Source organism: Scaptodrosophila lebanonensis, unplaced genomic scaffold, assembly GCF_003285725.1.
Source record: "Scaptodrosophila lebanonensis strain 11010-0011.00,11010-0021.00 unplaced genomic scaffold, SlebRS2 tig00000096-arrow-pilon, whole genome shotgun sequence".
Classification (NCBI taxonomy): domain Eukaryota; kingdom Metazoa; phylum Arthropoda; class Insecta; order Diptera; family Drosophilidae; genus Scaptodrosophila; species Scaptodrosophila lebanonensis.
In genome coordinates, this window is record NW_022060567.1 from 1,635,777 (window position 1) to 1,655,689 (window position 19,913).

Consider the following 19,913-nt stretch of genomic DNA (forward strand, 5'->3'; position numbering starts at 1 on the left):
TCTACTTTTGTAGGGTAAAAGCCCTATAGCCTTAACCCACAAAATTGTTGACTTTCATTTTTCAATTCGGCACTTCAAGTCTTCCGTAAGAAAAGTGGAAATTTTCGCTGCTGTATAGCCATAGCCATAGCCACAGCTTGGAACGAAATGGCTAAGTGCGACTGCAGTTCAGTGAAGTTGTGCCAAAAAAAAAAGAGAACGCTACAGTCGAGCAAGCCCGACAGTAAAATACTCTGTACTCTCCACAAGAATAAGTCGAAGCAGCAACAACAATAGCTGCGGCCAAATATACTCTCTTTATGGCTATAACTTCTTCTTCTTCATAATTAACCTATCGTAATAAAACTTGGCATGTGGACTCATAATCACTAACTTTAAAATTCTAAAAATTACGGGAGCTATGGCAAAGATACGAATTGCGGGGGAGTCGAACAAAACTTAAACTCGTACTTTACCGGTCTTGGGAGAATCTAGATTCCAAGTTTGGTTATTCTAGCTCTTATACTTTCTGAGATCCTTGCGTTCATACAGACAGACGGACAGACAGACAGACAGACGGACGTAGCCATATCGACTCGTCTTGTCTTACTGATCAAGAATATATATACTCTGTGGGGGGGTCTGGCACGCCTCCTTCTGTGTGTTACATATATTCGCACAAAACTAGTGTACCCTTTTACCCTTTGGGTACAGGGTATAGGAAGGGAATTTAATTTCCAGTACTCGTACTTATGTGTATGCTAAACAGCTATACGATATGAAGAAAACAGCAATAAGAGAGCAACAAAAACAGATATAAACAACAACAGCAAATGCTTGAGTGATTTTAGGTGCAGTCATCAAAAAAAAACAAAAATAAAATGAAATAAAAAAGAAAAACAGAAGTTTCTACTGGTCTGGCACGGCACCTTACTGGGCAAGTCTTAACTGTTCAGTTGGTAACTGTGTCTGCAACGGATGTAAATCATCATAAAACCGACGGCACCTGCTTTCAGTGCAGCCAGGTAGGCAATAATTAAAGATAGTTTTGCATTTTATGTTTTGTGTTAATTACAATACTCGTACTATTCTGTGGTTCCATTTTCTCCACCAACCACCAGACCTGCACTGGGAAGTATAGTACCTATGTATGTATGTACTATATGTAGTTGCAATGGTGGGCAGGGATTGTCCCAGCTGGAGGCCACGTGGTAGCCCACAAGAAGTGGAACCACATTCACTTTTTGTTGTTTTTTTTTTCCTTTTTTTGACATGTCAACAATGCGACCAATTATCGGTCAGCCGCAACACTTTTACTTTTCCCATTTGCTCGCACACAGAGGGCCGCTAGCTTTGGCACCAGCCGCAACAACAACAACAACAAACTGAAATACAACGGCAGCAACAACAATAACTAATGATAACGGTAACCAATTGTCGTAGAGCATCGGCCATCAGCCATCAGCCATCGACCATTGAAGCATTCAAATTTAAATTGCGATTCCAATTCAAAAGAATGAGTGTCACGTTATTTGTTTTTAACTTTCGGTGCCGTTTTTACAACAAAAGAAAGCAAAAGTTGATACGAGAAATTTTTAACTTGAACTTCTGACCTGTAAAGTGAAAAAGTAAAACCAATAAACTGACAATACGGCAAGAGAACGACAAGAGTTAAAATTTACAACAAAAAAATCCGAAAACTGGAAATGGTTTAAAACAAGAGGCGCTCACAAAAATTCAAGTTCAATGCTGAAGACAAACCATTGACAAAAATACCGCTTTACTTTCATCTTCATTGAACTTTCCTCAATCGAATTAAATTAAATTAAAGTGTTTAATTGGCTTTTTCGTGTTTCATATAACCTTGAAATTAGTTAAGACAATAGAATTGTTTACAAAAGTAATAGCACCTTTCTTAATTGAACCATTTTTCCAAACACTATTTTTTTCCAACCCAATTCATAATACTAGTTGTACATTATCTGGAAATAATCAACAAAAATATCACACCTATCCCTTTCGAGCCCCATGCCAAACCACTGAATATTTGCTTATTTACTTTATATTGAAGTGTCTTCTATTTTGTCAAAGCTGCAAAGTTTCACGAGAAGTTTACCCATGGTCCAGTAACGGTAAGGGGAACCACGGAACAATGTGAGAAACAAACTTAAACAATAATAAGCACAATCGATGCATTTAGGTCTTATAAGCATTCGTCAAATATGAATGGAAATATTTTGAACAGAACCTACCTGTCCAATTAAAGCACCTAAACGACTTTGAAGTAATGTGAAATGAGTAGCTGTTATGGGCCTTGAGAACGAATCGTTCATACAGTCAAACAAAAATCAACATCCTAATGCTATTTTGTGAATGATATGTATTGACACATCAGATCATGTATCAATAACATGTTTCCCAAAAGTGCTGTGTGTGCTGGCTTCTACTTGTATAGTGTTTGGCAACAAATCGTACTACTCTATACTCTCTCCGTCATTAAAATCTTTGATTAACTGAAGGCATTTGAAGGCAATGCTCAGTGTGATTATTTGCCATATCTAGGTTATTTATCTCTATCTCTGCTGCCTTGTTTTGTTAAGTAGTTTGTGTAACTTTTTTGGCATGTGCTTTGAGACGCGTGCCTGCAGCCCAGACCGTGAAAAGTCAGTCACTGAAGACAAATACCGCTGCAACTTACAGCAGCTGTGGAAATGCAACCACACGAGTATGCATACTAAAACAATAAGCTTATCATCTTATCATTATGCAAACATCAGACGCGTTCAATGGCTCAGTCGTGAAAGTAAGCCAAGCCATGTCCAAGCCATGCTGACAAGTTTCAGGCTGCACTTTGTTTATGGGCAAAGAGAAAAGCCGAAAAGGCAAACAAACAATTGACTATTTAACAACAAACAACCGCAAGCGCATAAAAGTTAAAGATGAAGTTGTCACGGTGGCCCAAGTAGCAGTCCATAAATAAATAAAACATTTCCAGCCGCCGCGCCGATGGAGATGTGCCTTCCCCGGCTAATATGCAATTTGTAGCTCTGTTTCGGCCAAACCAAATGGGCAATTGCGGTCTCATGCATATGCAAATCGAAGGCAAATATTTCGAGCAAGACTGTTGCAACTACTTCTTGTTGTTTTCGTGCTGGCCTCCATGCCACCAAACACAACGGAACTTCCACGCTATGTGTTGGGTGTTACTTTTTGTAGCGATGATGGAGGGGCATGGGTTAAGTGAAAGGGAATATTTTATTGCTAATACTAGTTAAGCCAGCCAAAAATACATTTTTCCCTTCTCGCATTGAATAGAACCTACTTGTACATCCCAAGTGTGGTGAACATTACGAATTGTTGAGCTCCATTTTTCTATCAATATATGGCCAGCAATTATAAATTATAATAATAATATATTATTTCACCTTTACGGAGTTCTAGCTCTTGCTTTTCTCGATAAATAAAAAGGGAGTTTCAGAAAAATTGAAATTATTGTCCACTTGGTAAGAAGTACTATACAGAATCGAACTGAAAAGCTTGTCATTCGAGAGTCGGGTTCATATTTTAGAAACATTTTATATTTAGCACTTTGTAAGCCCAAGCCTAACATAGGAACTCACACCATATGCAGATATGCCTCGAATCTATAAGCATGTTTGAAGTTAAATAAATGTGATTTATGTATTTTATAAAACACTTATATACTTGGGGTTTGCTTGCAGCTGAAATGAGTTCGTTTTGAATAAAGAATTACCTTCAATTTAACAAAATAGAATTATTGACTGCCTAATGTTCGGATCTTCTGCTCATGTAACGTGAACGTAAATTATTTGTGTTGTAAGTCTATTTGTGTTGACAGCATGACTGCACTTCAAGGCCTTTTAAAATGCAATTTCATACTTTGTATTAAACACGATGCGCATAAATTCCAATTAGGTTTCTTGTTTTACTTATTGACCAAATTTGCGCAATGGATTAGCAACGCAAAATGGCCAATTATGACGGCGACACTGTTGGCGATGGCAACAACTGGCAACAACAACAGCTATGGGGGAAACCAGTTGGCAGACAAAGCCTCGACTGCAGTTTGATATTGAAAATGAAAAGCTGTTGGTTGTTGGCTGTTGGCTGAGGCTGAGACTGAGACTGAGGCTGTTTTCTAGTCGCATGAGCTAAAAATATGTAAACGCTTTGCCTTCATAATTGACATTGGTGGAAAGTTGGCGGGTATTACGAAAAAACGAAACAGTGGCAGCAACAACAGCGATAAGTGGCAACAGGCTTGTGCTGCTCGCCTGGTTGTTGACCGACGACCATGCAAGATATGTTAACACGGCTAATAGCTGGGACCATTCCGTCGCGTCGCGTCGCGACGCGTCGCACCCGCCCGCACTTTAAAGATTCAGCTCGACACAAGCCCGTCGCCGGCTTGTCTGGCTGGCAGAGTAAACGAAAGCAAAAGGCTGCAGATACGAATACTCGTACTTGGAGGGGCTTGGCATAGAGATGATCACAAAGTGAGATGCAATGGCACGAAACGTACTAATTGTTCCACAATTCTTTGATTTCCGAAACGTGAAAAAGCAGGCAACATTCTATACTCTTCTAAAGATTTTGCAACTTGTGCCAGATCTGGGAATACATATACATTAAGGTAAGAGGTCCACTATAAATTAAGGGGCCTATCTCAACGAGCCAGCAATGTGAGTTCGTTCCTTGAGTAGAAGCATGATTTAAATAATTGTATTGTCATCAGTCCTTGACCCCTGTGCACATTTTCAAGCTGATCAGGACTACTGGAAATTGGTAAAAGATTTCGTTACATACATACATACAGGCGAAGCTAATAAAACCATGTTAAAAATGTCGAAGTTATCATAAATTTTAATAATTGTCCAACCTAGATCAGATCTTAAATAAAGATTTAAAAAAACTATAATTTAAACTACATTTTCATTTCAACACATAGAAAGCATAATGATAAATTAAAATAATTTTATATTGCGATTGAATCGAAATCCTGAAACAATATTTCAACAGTGCTCGCAAAAGCAAAAAATATATTAATAATTATTTAATTTTCAATTCAATTCAATTTCAAAAGTGGAACAAGGGAGTGACTTACTGCAGATTTTTAAGAGATTTCTAGATCAGTTATGTCAATGCCTGGCAAATTGATTTTAATTCCACGTGTGAAATATTAATTATCAAACGACTTGTGCAGATTTTTAGCTTTTCCCACTCCTTACGCTCACGCTGCGATAGCAGTCTCATCTCTGGTCTGCATCTGGGAGCAGAAACAAGTTAAGAGGCCCGCCAACTTAACTTTGCTTTCTGCTTTCCACCGCCGCCGCCACCTTGCGAATTTCACTTTTTCTTTTGCTCTGTCGCCGTCTTAAACTGCAACTGTGACTCGAAGAGCTGCAACTTCAACTGCCACTGCTGGTGCAACTGTTGTTGCCACAATTGCTGATTGCTGTTGCATTTTCTCGATGCGAAATGGAGATTCGTTCATTCATTTGACCGTTTAAAAAATAAATTAAAAAACAACAAAACAAACGGCGCTTTAACGTCGCACCGAAAAGCCCAAAGCTAATTAACGCAAAAATAATTACATTTATACCATATGTCCATATCTATACATACTATATACATATGTGTGTGTACATTTGTAATGCAACTGCAATTTGCTGTTGCTCGCAATTATAATTTAAGCTGCAATTGGCGGTATATTGGCAACGGTAACACCAACAACGCCAACAGCAAGTGCCATTTATTGGGCGTCTGGCAATTATTTGGCCACTTGTCCATTTACTTTTTAATTTTTTAATGCACGGCGTTTCGTTTGTTTTATCATTTGCTTAATTTGTGCGCGTCGCGAGTTGAATGTTGCGAGTTGAATGCACTCATTTGAAGGAGGTATTAGCAACTGCCGATTTCAAAGTGTTGCAAAGAGAGAGACCTTACGCTTTGGCAACAACAAGTTGAAATTTCCAAACAAATCTCGTTTACTTCAGGTGCCCTCACTTTCGAATTAAATAAACTGCCATCTCTGTAGCTCAAAACTGAACAAGAGGAAACTCTTGTTGTACATATAAATTATGTAATTATATATAATCTATAAGCTCTCCCTTTCAATAAACAGGACAACTGTTTCCAAAAAGAAGTAGCGTTGCTGTATTCCACAAATACAATTTTTGATAGAATTTGTGTTTGATTAACGTGCTTAGAAAATAATACTTCTTATACAGATCCCACTTTTTGCCAAAATGGATGCTGCAGATTGTGCTTTTTGGGAGGCATTGAGTAAAGGAATTAGAAAAGTAGAGCTCCCATAGAATTTGTGTTGAAGTGTTTTCTTAATTTAGAAAATTTGAATACGAGCATCAGCTTAGACTTCATTGCATTGCATTGCATTGGGAAGTTAAGATGGGTTCATAAATCTATAATCTTTGGCCTGGTATGCAAGATTAACTGTAACTAACAACAACAACAACAATAACAAAAACAAAGAAGCGGCAAGCTCCACAACAACAGCCAAGTGGCAGCTGCAACGGCAACATCAACAGCAACAGCAGCAACAGCTCCACATAATATGTGGCAATAGAGACGAATTTCAAGAAATAAAATACATACGTACATACATACATATGTATGTACATACGTACTCGCATACATACACAAAAAAAAAATAAAAAAAAAAAAAGTGCAAAGAAAATTAATAAACACGGCAGTGCGGCAATAATCGCCGGGCCACGAACCGAAACAAACTGAAATTTTTGCGCGCTTTTTGATTCTACGAGTTGCGAGTTGTTCAACAACTGAGTGAGCATGAGGAGGGAGGGATAATGCGATAAGTATGTATGTACATATAAGTGTAGCAAAAATATGGATGTGTATGGATATAAGTAGCACTTGTTCATTTATCATGCATATAGTAGTATGTACATACACACCATCTGCATTAAAATAAAAACAAACGCGGTGCGCTCTATGCTTTGGACAGCCCATAATTATAGCTGAAATGTAATCATATATAGGTACAATTAATAAAGCTGCACACACATACAAGTACATCCAAACATATCTACTACAAGTATGTACACATGTACAGGCTCGTACATGTGAGAGATACTAGCAACAATTGCCTGAGTCTATCTCGCTTTATAGCCCTCTATCTCCCTCTATATCTTACTATGCAATCGACAAACGTTTCAAACCACCCAGAAACTTTTCAAATTAGAATTAGAGAAAGTATTTAGAGCATTTCAGACTTGAAGTCGAAAATGACCGGAAATCGAAAAAATCAGCAACAAACTTTTGAAAGAAAGAGTATTTAGATTTAGACTGTGCGGATTATTTTCTTCTTAAAACATATTTGCGAATCAGTTTTTCTCTTTTGGAATCGATAGCAGCGGCCTCTTAGTTATTTGGCCAAACCAGCTATTTTAATTCAATGAAATGGAATTCCTTTTTTTTTTTTATTTAAATGCGTATATTTTGGGATAGAAGTATTTAAAAATAAGTCAGATATGCAGAAACTTGATTTCACATATTTTAAAGCATTAAACAAATATAGCAAATGATTTAATGATAGTTTTAATGTCAAAAAATTAATATGTATTATATTTTAACAAGATTTTGCTTGAATTTTTATTTAACGCCGTTACAAAAAGTGCAAAGCAACTTGCAAATACGAGGAATTAGGAAAACCTAAAACTAAAGAACACGCTAAGATCTTACCCAAAAAAGTCTTACTCATTAATCCATTGATCATCGAACATAGGCGATTTGCTTGAACTTCCACTTCGAGAGAAGTTTGTCAGCGAATAGCTGGACATGTGTATCTCAGCTTGTTTTTCTTTAACGCACTTTTCGCAGACACTCACGCACACACGCAGACTCGCGGGAAAATCCAGAATACAAGTTAAAAAAAAGAAGAAAAATAAATTCGCACTTCAAGATTGGCGCAGCATTGAGTCACAGATTTCTGTGATTTCTGGATTAGAATGAAAACGTCTTTTTCGTCGCGCTGATCGTGGCGACCAGTCGTTATCAATATACGAGTATGTGCATACAAGACAACAGACTCCAATCTATACGCGTGCTTTGAAGATCGAGCGCGGCACGTGCTGAGCGAACAATGGTCGTCGGGTGTTTGAAAGACAATCTTCGGCCAGTCCAAGCTATCAGACTGCGCCGCCAAAAGAAATGCTAAAGCCGGAGCCAAACGAGAGTTAAACTCGAAGAAAGAGAAGAAGAAGCAGAAGCTGCCACAAGTCGTCCCAATGCGCGCATGCGCAGCAGCAGCAACAACAACAACAACAGCCACGAGAAAGCCAAAGCCGAACACTATCGTTCGTTCGTTCGTTCGTTAATTTGTTCGGCTTTTTGTTATTGCTGAATATGTTTACAAACACACAACCGGCGAAAGGGGCGTAGTACATATACTTATGTATGTCTTGTGTGTGTGCGTGTGTGTGTGTGTGTATGTGTCGGTGTATTCGATGCGCTTTTTGCGCATTGCTGGATTTTTTTTCTTAGTTGCTTTGTGTTTTTATCTCAGATTTTTTTCACTTTAATTTTATTCAATAGATTCCATATCTGCTCTAAACATAGAAGCGTGAGTATTATAGCTGTTCTATGAAGCCTGCATTGCGCATATCTATTTAGAATATTCATTAATATATTTGATGTCCAATTAGAAGTGTTTAATAAACATTAAAGGGTTCAGCAAGTGCTTAGCGTTTGGAAGAATTTTAAGTCGGTTCACAAAATTGTTGGTAAATATACGACTTTTGATTTATTGAAATTATATTCATAAGGAAAGAAACTCAAAGACTTCGCATAAAATATTTAATGCTTTCTGCATAAGTAGAACAAGTATTTTTATAATCATATATTTTATAAAAATCAATTGATTTTACCTTTTAAGTACTGAGTAAAAAATGTTTGCTATTATTTCTATTATCAAAATAGCTGACCGTTTGGAATCCGAGTCGGATTCGTTATTAGATATTTTTGTCATTTTGTCAAAAAAGCCTATTTTATTTCTTTAGTTTTATTTAGCTTAAGTTCTCTATTGTATTGGCTATGTAAATATATATACATATATAGTTTTTTTTTTCTTTTTTCTTTTACATCAACTGCATTGTTTGTCGATGAAATAAATAAATAAATAAAAAATATTCAATATTCTTTCCACTATTGTATGCCTTCCATTAGTATTGCCTACATAGAGTATTTCAACTTCGAAGCGCGAATGGGGAAACTTGTGTTTTATGTTTTTATGGTCAAGCGACTTCTGCTGCCTGCCTCTTCATGGGCTTCTTGGCAGTGCGCGCTTCTGTGCTGCCGAACTTTTGTTTGGTTTATCGCTGCTAACGGCACTCGATTTCTATTAGTTGTTGGTTAAGAGTTTGCATTATCCATTGTTTTTTGTTGTTGTTGTTGTTTGTTTTTCACCAACAAGCGAAGTATGAAAATGTTGCCTTTGCCCTTCTTTGCCAGTCATTGATCTCCGTTGCAACAATTAGGCGACAGCAGCCTCAACTTCAAAATGTCCAACTCAAAATATTCATTCATGATTGCCGGCAATTTAAACGCAATCAATCAGACTTCAACGGGGCGCTCTAATGAGCGAACATCGTAGCAACAACGACGCACTTTCGAGCGCATTAGCTTTTAATTCGAGACGATTGACAGTGCAATTTATGTAATAGAATTATGAAAACACTTCATTAGCGATGCCAATGTCGATGTCGATGCCAATCGCGATAAAGATGGCAATGGCAAAGGCTAATAATGATAATGACCATATAACGACGCAATTGCATTCGTTTCATCGGTGGGAGGGTATATGACCGATTTTATTGGCACGCGTCTCCAATTGGTGACCGACGAACCATGAACTTTTAAATGGGAAACTCCGAAACAGAAATCGAACTCCAATGCCACGGATTAGCAAACAAAATTGTATCTCCGAACCCATAAAGTATATATATTCTGATTCAGCATGATGAGAGAAATCGATCTAGACATGTCCGTCCGTCCGTCTGTTCGTCTGTCCGTCTGGATGAACGCAAGGATCTCAGAAACTATAAAAGCTGGAATAACCAAAGTTGGTATCCAGATTCTCCTAGGTCCCCCCTATCCCCCCCCTTCTCCCGCTACAGAATTTCGTCAATACCGTCCATATTTCAAAAGCTACCCTAACCAAACTTTGCACACAGAATTTCTATAAAATATCTTTCCGGCGTCACATCTTTCCCAATACCTCTTTCGCATTTTATGGCTTCGTCTTTACAAAAGATATTCATCGCCTCCTGTTTGTGTTTCTTGGATCAGAAGTGGATGCCCTTTCGCGCATTGTCGAAGCCGCGACTCTCGTTCCTGTTTCGTTTTTATGGCTCTAGATGTGGATTAGCGTTCATCGCCATTTCCACGAAACTTAACAGGTTAGACTATATTGAATATTGCCACAAAATTTGCTTAAAATCGTGTGAGCGGTTTCGGGGTTTCTAGGGAATATACATAAATAAACACATACATAAAATCATAGTTGGTTTAGATGTTACCCGGAACAACTATTATTGGCGCCAACATTTCATATGTATAAGTACATATCGTTCTTTAAAATATCTATTGAAAAACTCTGAAATAAATCGTAAATTTGTATCCCAATTTGAAACAAAGTTATAGACGCAATTAAATTAAATATTTATATATTATGTGGTATGCGCAATTTTTAATAAATATTTAAGGTATTTCCTACAAAATACAACTAAAACAACATTTGTATTGAAATCCACCCACCTCATGGCCATTACGGGCGTTTCTGCAAGCATCCGCATACTACCGCCGAAGCGCTGTTCGCCGTCGATGCCCGCCATCATGCCGAGGCCATTGCGACTGAAGCGACTGGCATGGGATCCACGCTCTGAATTACATTTGGAGCCGCATAGCGAATTCTCGCAGTAGCGACAACATTTATTGTAGCTAAACGTTGAGGTGCAGAGAGTGCAGAACGAGTCCAGCTGCGATTCAGCCTGGTCCATGTCCTCCTCCTCCTCCATGTCATCCGCATCCATTTCCATGTCATGCATATCTGGCAAGAGTTCATTATTGTGTCGCTGACTTCGGAGTATCAACGTATTACTGCTCTGATCCTCATCTGAGCAAAAATTGTATTTCTCGCTCTCCGTGTCGTCTGCTAGACTACTGCTGGCTGCGCTGTCTATTCCGGAGGGCAAAGCAGGATCGTTGTTGGTGCAGTTATTGTTGCCATTGGGGTCGGAGGACATGTTCATGTTAAAGCTGCCTATGGGACACGAAGGATATCGGGCAAGCGGAAATTGGCGCACATTATACTTGCTGGTCATTGACAGATTCTCATTGAAATAGATGACATTGGCGCCAGCGCCCAACGTATTGTTGGGCTCACGCTCCCGCTCCCGCTCCCGATCTCGACTAACGCCAAGTTCATGATATTTGCGCAAAAATGCCGCATTGCAATCGGCGGCTGTATATTCATGCAATTTTTTCGGCTTGTGTATGGATTGCATCTGTGGGTGATGGTATAGTTGTTGTTGCTGTGGTTGACGTTGTTGTCCATGAGTTGCACTGTGCTCGGCGCCGGCATTGTTGTTGTGATTGTGCTGGTTGCCGCCGGAGCGTAATAGATCGAGCAAGCGCTGTTTGAGGTCGCGCATCGCAACATGAGCGCGTAATTTGATGACAGAACAGCTTTAAAGACAAGAAATAAAGACATTCTTTAACAAAAGTTATTTAACAGATACAAAAATCACGAACGTAGAGTACCTTCATGATTAGAAAAGTGTACTTCACAACCGTCTAATGAAGCTTTTCGATTAAAATTGCAGCTATCGATAGACGGACAGCTGGCCTGTGCACTTTGTGTTTCATAGCGTCGAGCTTTGAAACGCGTGCGCTCACATGTGCGGGCATTGCGCACTAGTTAGCAAACAATTTTTATAAATTAAACAAGCTTTTGAAATAAAACCATCAACAAATATTACATTAAAACATTATAAATAAAGAGCTTAGCACATTTAGGTGCCAACACCAAGTCGCGCCAAACACAAGTTATTGGAAATAATAACAGGTGCCTCTTGCGCTGCAATATTTGGGTTTTTTTATTTAATTTTTCTTAAACTTTCTTATTTCACAATATAGCAGGACTTGTCACCCAATCAGGACATAATGAGCTCTCAACGCGGCAATGTAAGTCGCACACGTGCACAGAAGCACAAAAACCGGTATGTCTTCAAAAACGATTTGCACGACAAGACGCCCCAGCAGATACGGCTCAACAAGATGCACGTGTCCACAGTCTGTCAGCACTGCAAGGATGTCATCGAGTGGAAAATCAAGTATAAGAAGTACAAGCCGCTCACACAGGCGAAGACGTGCACACGGTGCCAGCAGCGCAATGTTCGCAAAGCATATCACGTCATTTGTCGCGACTGCGCTGTTCAGGCCCGGGTTTGCGCCAAGTGCTTAAAAAGCGCTGACGAGGTGCCTATTGAGGCTCCGCAGCCAACACCACGGGAGGAGCAACAGCTGCAAGCGGAAATGGAGCGTCTTATCAAAAGCTTCCCGGAGCGTAAGCGACGTGCATTTTTGCGTTTCCAGGCCAAAGGTCGCAAGCTAGAACAGCAACATGAAGAGGATCCTGCCGATCCTGAGGCGCGGGAATTAGCCCAGTATGTGAAGCACACACGCGAGGAGCTGCTAGAGAAGATTGAGCAAATGAAGTTGGCAGAAAGCGATGAGGACGACGATGACTATGATGATGATGAGGACGACTATGAAGGTTCCGATGCCGACTCTAAGCAAAGCAGCGACAGTGAAGATGAGGAAAGAAGTGAACTCAAAGATACAGGAAGAAAGAGAGCAGAAAAGTAATTAGGCTGAAATAATATTTTTTCCTAGATAATTTTCAATAAATGATGTTGAAGTGAAAGCGAAAACTCGCAAAAACTAGCATAGTAATGCTTGAAGGTGTATCTAATTCCATCAAATGTTATGGTCAACTAAACTCGTTTATTGTTCTTTGAACAGCTCATACTTTATATTATATTTTAATATACGCAAATACAAATTCATAGCTAAACCTAGGGTGTCATAACGATCGAAACAAAAATCAATTATTTTATTTATTAGACGATGCTGTGCCCTCTATTATGAATGTGCGGGCCAGGTTGCGGGAGCAGGCATAACGCAACATGCGGACAAGCTCCTCTATATTCTCTACACGATAGTCCCGCAGGACGGTCTTTGAAGTTTGGAATGCGAACTCGGCCGTCTCGCGTTTGTTGCGCTCGATAAGCGGCTCAAGCTCCAATTCCAAATAACGCAGGATGGTGATAGTTTCCTTGGAAAAGAGCTTGGGATCTTTCGATTCGAGCAGCGGCAGGGAATCCATGAGCAGCGAAGGCCAAAAATAAGTTGGTGTTATTTTGGAATCCAATAAATTAATTAGCAACTCGGCCGCGGGCAAAAAATCACGTTTCCGATAGAGTTCATAAAACTCAAAATACTTGCAGAGGAAAACCAATCGTGGGGAGATAAACATGCGAGCACCGATATAGGTGATGACATCCTTGCAGAGCATAATTCCCGTTTCGGAATAGTTCTGTAAAAGATAATAGCAAAACTGTCACTAATTGAATTCTTTGTCATCTATGCAATGCTGCTATTACCTTTAAAATAAAATCGGTTATGCCATTAACCAACACCGGATCCTTAGAGCGTATGGCCCATTCTAGGGCGCTGCTAAAACGCTGTTCATCATAGCAACGTCTAGCGAGTACCTTGCAGATCGTTTGCTCCACATCCGCCAAGTTACGCTGCTTGGCCAAGGCTATCAATTTAAGGGATAGCCGCTCTGACTTCAGAGGTATATGAGACAATATTGTTTCTATGGCTTTGTAACCCTCCTGGCCACAAGAGTCCAAGTAGTCAATGCCCAATTGCCAGAGATTAAGGGAAGTCATCAAATAGCTGCCAAACTCCAAGAGCATTGACTGCCGCAACGATGGCAGATCGACTTTTTGTTGCTGACAGTAGGCATTTAATTGGCCGGAGTGGTGAATAAGATCGATTAAATGCGTAGCAAACCAATGGCTATCGTTCAGTCTTTGCGATTCATAGAGAAACATTTTAAGATCGTGCTGCATTAGCTGCATGATCATGCGACTCATGCTCTTCATCTCCCAATCTGGCTTTACGCGCGACCAGCGATTCAGCCAGGCGGTTGCGACCATGCGTAACTCAAAGGGCTTACAGGTTGGATTGGTATATAGTAGATAGCCAGGTAGAAATTCGTACCAGTCGTTCGACTGGGCCAGACCAGCATCCCATTTCTCGGTATTTCCAACAACTAGCTCCATTAAAATCTCCAATTCCGGCTCGGCAGCAAACATATTGGCAGCTATCTTGCGTTCTCCTTCTGCTCGCCAGAACTCCCATTGCGAGCAAAATTTTTGCATTGCGTAGCCATGCTGGTACAACGGCATGGCCTTCAACATATTTATGGCTGCCTCAAATGGGCCACGGTTTGCTTTTCGATTCTGAGTTAGAATAGCGGCTGTGACGCCTACTTCACCCAACATAATCAAGGTCTTCAGAGTGCTCCAATAATCATCAGAGTCGCTGGCCTCCTCTGCCATTAACAGCAAATCTGTGGCTCGCCCCTCGGTTAACGGAAAGTGAAAGCGAGTCCAGTCCAATAACTGTGGGACAATTATTTGCTTCTGCAGTCCCTGAATATAGAGTATCTCGAACAGCTGCCACAGACATTCGATCGCATAGAAAGTTGTGATCGCATCCGAGGTACAATGAAGACGTTGTTCGTCCATCAGCACCTCGGGTGTTGCCTTTGCAAGCTCGAGCTTCTCAAGGCAGGCGCGCACAATGCTGCGATAGGCCTGCGATATATTAACAAACTCGGCCTTGGCAGCCTTCTGGTCGAGCTTCTGCAATGTAGTGAAGGTGGTGTTGGCCTCGGCCAGCAAGCTGCGAAGGAGCGGCTCGCCATAGAGCGATGTTTCCTCCGCGATGTAGATGAGCACTGGATCCTCGGAGATAGCTCTTATGGCTTCGGGCTCTTCCGGCTTACCGAAAGCATCGGTATTCTTGTGCCGGTAAGCGCTCAGCGCCATTTTGTTGTTCGGCAAAAATGTGCCGGACAAGGTGTTGCCACAACGCGTGGCAAGCTTGTCCCCAAGCTCCTACAAATATAGAGTATTATTGTTGACAATGGACTGCAATGTCTGTACAAACTTACGAAGACAGGCGGATCGCTCATTTTAATTAACAAAACAAAAACCGTGCAGGCTCGAGGGCACAACGCGCAAATATGAACAAATATGTTTACCGGGCAAACCACTCGCTCCTATCAAATGATCTAGTTTTTTTTTTTTGAATTATCGATATTTTTTTGGCATCAGCTGTGAACTCATTCACACATATCGACGCAATCGTTGCGATTGCTGCTTACTTTAAATTGTCCGCTGGATGAGTTGTTGGTTGCACAAAATAAAATAATTTGCCGCAAAAGAAAAGGAAGCCAAGCTAAATAGTTTGAACTGCGATGGCAAGTAACATAACACAGGGTATCAATGGTCTGGAAATAGGGTCATATGATTTTAAAGCTGAAGCGACAAGCTGCGAAAATCTGGATGAAGCGCAAACTTCCCAAAAAATCACCGGCACCGGCGCCGGCGCCGCACGCTCAAGAGGCAAAGGAAAAACAAAGCGCGGCAATTCGAATTCATCTCACGACAGCAATATTGAAAAGGCAGGTGAGAATTCCGTATCACCTGCCCAACGTCAGCTGCTACACCGTACCCTAAGAGACTTTCTTCAAAGTGATGAGCCTGAAATAGAAATGGTGGGCCTATCTGCGGGAGAACGCCGCGTCGTCCACTTATTTGCCTTACAACTAGGCAATCTCAAGACACGAAGCCATGGCAAGGATAAAGACCGTGTCCTCGTCATTACGCGCAAGCAAGATGTCACGGACCTAGAGGAACAGGCTTCCACGAAATTTAAAGTAGACGAGCGTGTGTTGCAATACCTCGATACTGTCATGTCACACGGCCCTACGAAGCCGCTGGAGTTTCCAAAGCCGGCAGGTAGAAAGCAAAATTGGGGCAATGGACTCATTGGAACGCCAATGGTGCCCCCACGCAAGGCCCTCAATTTGCCACGTGATATTGTTGAAGAAGCACGTAATCTACCCATTGCCGAGCATCGTAGCGAAATTCTGCAGCTGCTAGACGAACATCAGGTAAGAGATGGAATTCGTCTAAGATTTGCCGATTTTCTGCAATTACCATCATTTACAGGTGCTGATTGTTAATGGAGCCACAGGATCCGGCAAGTCCACACAGTTGCCTCAGTTTTTGCTGGACGACGCCACCGGCTCGAACCGTCCTGTGCGAATTGTGGTAACACAGCCCCGCCGCATAGCCGCCATAACAGTCTCGTCGCGCATTGCCAAGGAGCGCGGAGAAGCATTGGGACAAACTGTTGGCTATCAAATACGCATGGAGAGTAAGTACTCCTATTCGAAATGGAAAATTATGATAATTTCCAAACCTATGGCTTAAAATGGTTATTGCTCAAGCAAGTAACAACTATAAAAACTTTTTAATGATGCCTAAATGTTGAGTAAATAAAAGATAAAAGCTTTGACTGAGCACTTCTCTGATAGGCGTCTATAATGAAAATTCTTTACTTCTAATTATAACTCCTCCATTTACAGATAAATGCAGCATAAATACATTGCTGACATTCACCACTGGCGGTTGCATGATGCGTGTGCTCGGCGTGGATGCCAAAAGATTCTTCAGAAAAACAACGCATCTGATAATCGACGAAGTGCATGAGCGAGATGTGGATACAGATTTCCTGATGCTGGCCGCCAAACGTGAACTGCAGCGAAATAGAAACTTCAAATTGATAATGATGTCCGCGACGATGGATTTGGAGAAATTGTCTACATATTTTAATAATGCACCCATCATTAATGTGGAGGGTCGATGCTTCAAAGTGGAAGTTATTCATCTGGAAGACACATTAAAATTGACTGGTTATATGACCGAAAACATGAAATGGTATCTGAAGAACTCTTGCACCAACGACCCACAGGAGTTGTTAGAGGCTTATTTGAGGAGTTGCCCACAATCCGTGCAGGATATAGACAATGATTTGATCATATCAGTGGTGGAGGTGCTCCTGAATCGTGGGCAGAAAGGAGGCTTGATCATTTATTTGCCTGGGTTGCAGGATATAACCAACTTAATGTGCCGCTTCCAGGAAGCTTTGCCGCATAAATCCGTGCGTTACATACTCCTGCATAGTCAGATCGACCACAACTCGCACAGCCAAGTGTTTCGAGTACTGCCAAACATCCAACTCAAGGTCATATTGTCAACCAATATTGCTCAGACGTCGATTACTATACCCGATCTCATTTATGTCATCGATTTGGGGAGAGCAAAGATAAAAACATATGATGCTAAAACGGACTCATCTGTTTTAGCCTGCGACTGGATATCAAAGGCTGATGCTGAACAGCGAACGGGACGTGCAGGGCGTCAGAGAAGTGGCATTTGTTATCGTCTCTACTCTAAGGCGCAGTACGAGCAAATGTCCGACTACCTGGTGCCAGAAATTATGCGACGCACACTCAATGAGATCTGCCTTCTGGCCAAATTGGCTGCCCCCAACGAACGTATCGCCACCTATCTGGGCAATGCCTTAGACCCTCCCAAGCCGGAGCGTGTAACACAGGCATGCGAGAAGCTCCAACTGATCGGTGTGTTGCACGAAAGACATGAAAAGGTCACCGAGTTGGGGGAGATTATTGCAGAACTACCGCTGGACGTGCAGTTGGGCAAGTTCCTTATTTATTCATTGTATTATCGCTGCTTTGGCAGTGTGAGCATTATAGTGAGCTTCTTTACGGTGCGCGATCCGTTTATAGTGCCCACAGATCGCACAGAGCGGACGCAGCAACAACTTAAGCGTTCGCTTTTCGGCATTGACCAGAATAGCGATACACTCGGAATAGTGAATTTATACAAGGAGTATAAAGGCCGGTCGAAAAGAGACGCTGTGGCTTATTGCAAAGAAAACTTTTTGAGTTTACAAAGCATGGACATGTTTGTTGGTGCCGTAAGAAAATTGCGCGATACGGTATTCCAAATGTTTGAGATCCACATTGATGTGTTTGAATATGACACTAATAAGGATATTGTGCGGCTTGCAATGGCAGCAGGCCTCTATCCTAATGTGGCTAACATTGATAGGTCTAGAAAGAAACGTACGATCGTCACGGGCGGAGACACGACGGTACAAATATCGCGAAACTCCTGCCTACAGAAAATAAATACAAAAAATTCGTCGCCGTCATCAGAGGACTGGATTTGCTTTGTTGAAAAAAGACACAATATTGGTCAAGTTCTATCTATAGAAAACAACACCTTAATAACAACATTAATTGTGGCAATGCAATGCGGAAAACAGTATTTCCTACAGCCGTGCGATTCAGAAAAGGAGACATTGCTCTGCCTGGACTCGTGGATACGCATCCAAATGGATGAAAAGTTCTGCTTGAAGTTGCTCAATTTGCGGGCGCAACTTGAACGCGAGTTTAACATACTTGTGAACTTAAGAAAGCTGACCCATGAGCATTCGAAAGCCCCCGAATTTGCCAGCAAGCTCTTGTCCCTGCACTCTACTTATCGCATACCATCTGCAGCTTCATTGAATGAATTCAATGAATAAATACACCTTCCCAACGCACCATTTCAAGACATCAAGGAGACCAACACCCAATCACATAATAGTACAAACACATTTATGTTTCAATGTAAGTATCTAAATACGATATACTCGTAGTAGCAGGACAATTATTTTCTGGTCATCTGTATATTTTATAAATGTTAAACTAAATGTAAAACTACGAAAGGCCCGAGAGCTCACAGAAATCTACGCTCTCAGAGTTTATGCTTAAGTTGTATTTATATTTCTTTTTGTTATAGTTTACTGTACTCACGAAGGATGTGGCATTGGCCTGATTCTTATTCAGAACCAGCCAGTGCATGTGGAAGGTAAACAAAAGAAATGATGATGTTGCATTCTCATAAAGAATTTATGATAAACACAAGTATGAAATGTACATACCTTATACATTGGTATTGGTACACATACTAAGGATAAGCTACCGAGACTGTATATATAGTATAGTATGTACATACTATGTGAAATATCTTGTAAAAGATAAAAGATTCCAGCGTACAACGCAGCACAACGTGCCAAATAGCATCTCGTTGTTGCAATCGATTTAAGGAGTAGAACATACATATACAAGTATATAGTTGTAGAAGTGATCAATTTTGTTCGTTTAACAATGTTTTCTTTAGTAGCCAAATAGCACTGAACATTTATGAGTTTCTTATTTATTACTTGTATTTACACTCGATACGAAAGAGAGCACCAATGTAAAATGGAATTTTTTTGAAATGTACAACAAATAATGCTAATAAAATTGTTTTACTCCAACTATGGATACTGGGTCTGCTATTAAGTGTAGACTAGAATCTCCCTGACTGACGACTAACTAAGTATTCGTAACTGCCATACTTGATACCGAGGAAGATTAAAGTTGAAATTCTGCAAATGTGATTTTCGGATGTACTTTGATTAATACAAGTATGTATATATTTTGACTTTGGATTGGCACGACTTGAAACTTGGCTCAAAAACCCATTTTAAAGCCTGCACCTTCTATATGCACCATAATTGTCGTATGTTGCAGGCGGGAGTGGATGTTGGCGTTGGATTTTGACGCAAAGTCAATGTCATTGTCAGTAGCACCCTGAAGCGACTCTCTGAGGCAT

The 19,913-nt window shown here is 40.7% G+C and overlaps 4 protein-coding genes across 5 annotated transcripts in view; 2 read left to right on the forward strand and 2 right to left on the reverse strand.

Moving 5' to 3' along the window:
• Positions 1 to 11,690, reverse strand: part of LOC115627680 — a 54,247-nt gene extending 42,557 nt beyond the window's left edge. The window contains exons 1-2 of the mRNA XM_030523423.1: positions 11,252 to 11,690; positions 10,795 to 11,206 (exon numbers count right to left, since the gene is read on the reverse strand). Of these exons, the coding sequence (XP_030379283.1) occupies positions 10,795 to 11,206; positions 11,252 to 11,690 (851 nt within the window). The remainder of the gene's footprint in view (positions 1 to 10,794; positions 11,207 to 11,251) is intronic.
• A 268-nt stretch (positions 11,691 to 11,958) lies between these two features.
• LOC115627595 (uncharacterized protein C9orf85 homolog) lies at positions 11,959 to 13,110 on the forward strand. Of its 2 annotated transcripts, none has more exons than XM_030523318.1 (2): positions 11,959 to 12,103; positions 12,175 to 13,110. In XM_030523318.1, exon 2 carries the CDS (start codon positions 12,202 to 12,204, stop codon positions 12,904 to 12,906), a length of 705 nt encoding a protein of 234 aa, XP_030379178.1. In that variant the 5' UTR covers positions 11,959 to 12,103; positions 12,175 to 12,201; the 3' UTR covers positions 12,907 to 13,110. The 2 variants fall into 2 exon arrangements, with proteins under 2 accessions (XP_030379178.1, XP_030379179.1); XM_030523319.1 differs by having other exon boundaries at positions 11,967 to 12,103; positions 12,178 to 13,110.
• LOC115627594 (nuclear pore complex protein Nup75-like) lies at positions 13,030 to 15,384 on the reverse strand. The gene is made up of 3 exons (XM_030523317.1): positions 15,290 to 15,384; positions 13,704 to 15,233; positions 13,030 to 13,636 (listed from the first exon to the last, which is right to left on the reverse strand). Exons 1-3 carry the CDS (start codon positions 15,308 to 15,310, stop codon positions 13,154 to 13,156), a joined length of 2,034 nt encoding a protein of 677 aa, XP_030379177.1. The 5' UTR covers positions 15,311 to 15,384; the 3' UTR covers positions 13,030 to 13,153.
• Positions 15,385 to 15,521: 137 nt separating this feature from the next.
• Positions 15,522 to 19,517, forward strand: LOC115627526 (3'-5' RNA helicase YTHDC2). Its single transcript, XM_030523225.1, has 4 exons — positions 15,522 to 16,294; positions 16,353 to 16,560; positions 16,772 to 18,883; positions 19,056 to 19,517. Exons 1-3 carry the CDS (start codon positions 15,596 to 15,598, stop codon positions 18,796 to 18,798), a joined length of 2,934 nt encoding a protein of 977 aa, XP_030379085.1. The 5' UTR covers positions 15,522 to 15,595; the 3' UTR covers positions 18,799 to 18,883; positions 19,056 to 19,517.
• The last annotated feature ends 396 nt before the right edge of the window (positions 19,518 to 19,913 follow it).

Bases quoted from the DNA above. Each gene is read 5' to 3' on its own strand.
- LOC115627595 (XM_030523318.1), top strand. From the start codon at position 12,202: ATGAGCTCTCAACGCGGCAATGTAAGTCGCACACGTGCACAGAAGCAC.
- LOC115627594 (XM_030523317.1), bottom strand. From the start codon at position 15,310: ATGAGCGATCCGCCTGTCTTC. The intron at 15,234-15,289 runs GTAAGTTTGTAC...CTATATTTGTAG, and splicing joins TGAGCGATCCGCCTGTCTTC to GAGCTTGGGGACAAGCTTGC. The intron at 13,637-13,703 runs GTAATAGCAGCA...TATCTTTTACAG, and splicing joins TAACCGATTTTATTTTAAAG to AACTATTCCGAAACGGGAAT.
- LOC115627526 (XM_030523225.1), top strand. From the start codon at position 15,596: ATGGCAAGTAACATAACACAGGGTATCAATGGTCTGGAAATAGGGTCA. The intron at 16,295-16,352 runs GTAAGAGATGGA...CATCATTTACAG, and splicing joins AGCTGCTAGACGAACATCAG to GTGCTGATTGTTAATGGAGC. The intron at 16,561-16,771 runs GTAAGTACTCCT...CTCCATTTACAG, and splicing joins CTATCAAATACGCATGGAGA to ATAAATGCAGCATAAATACA.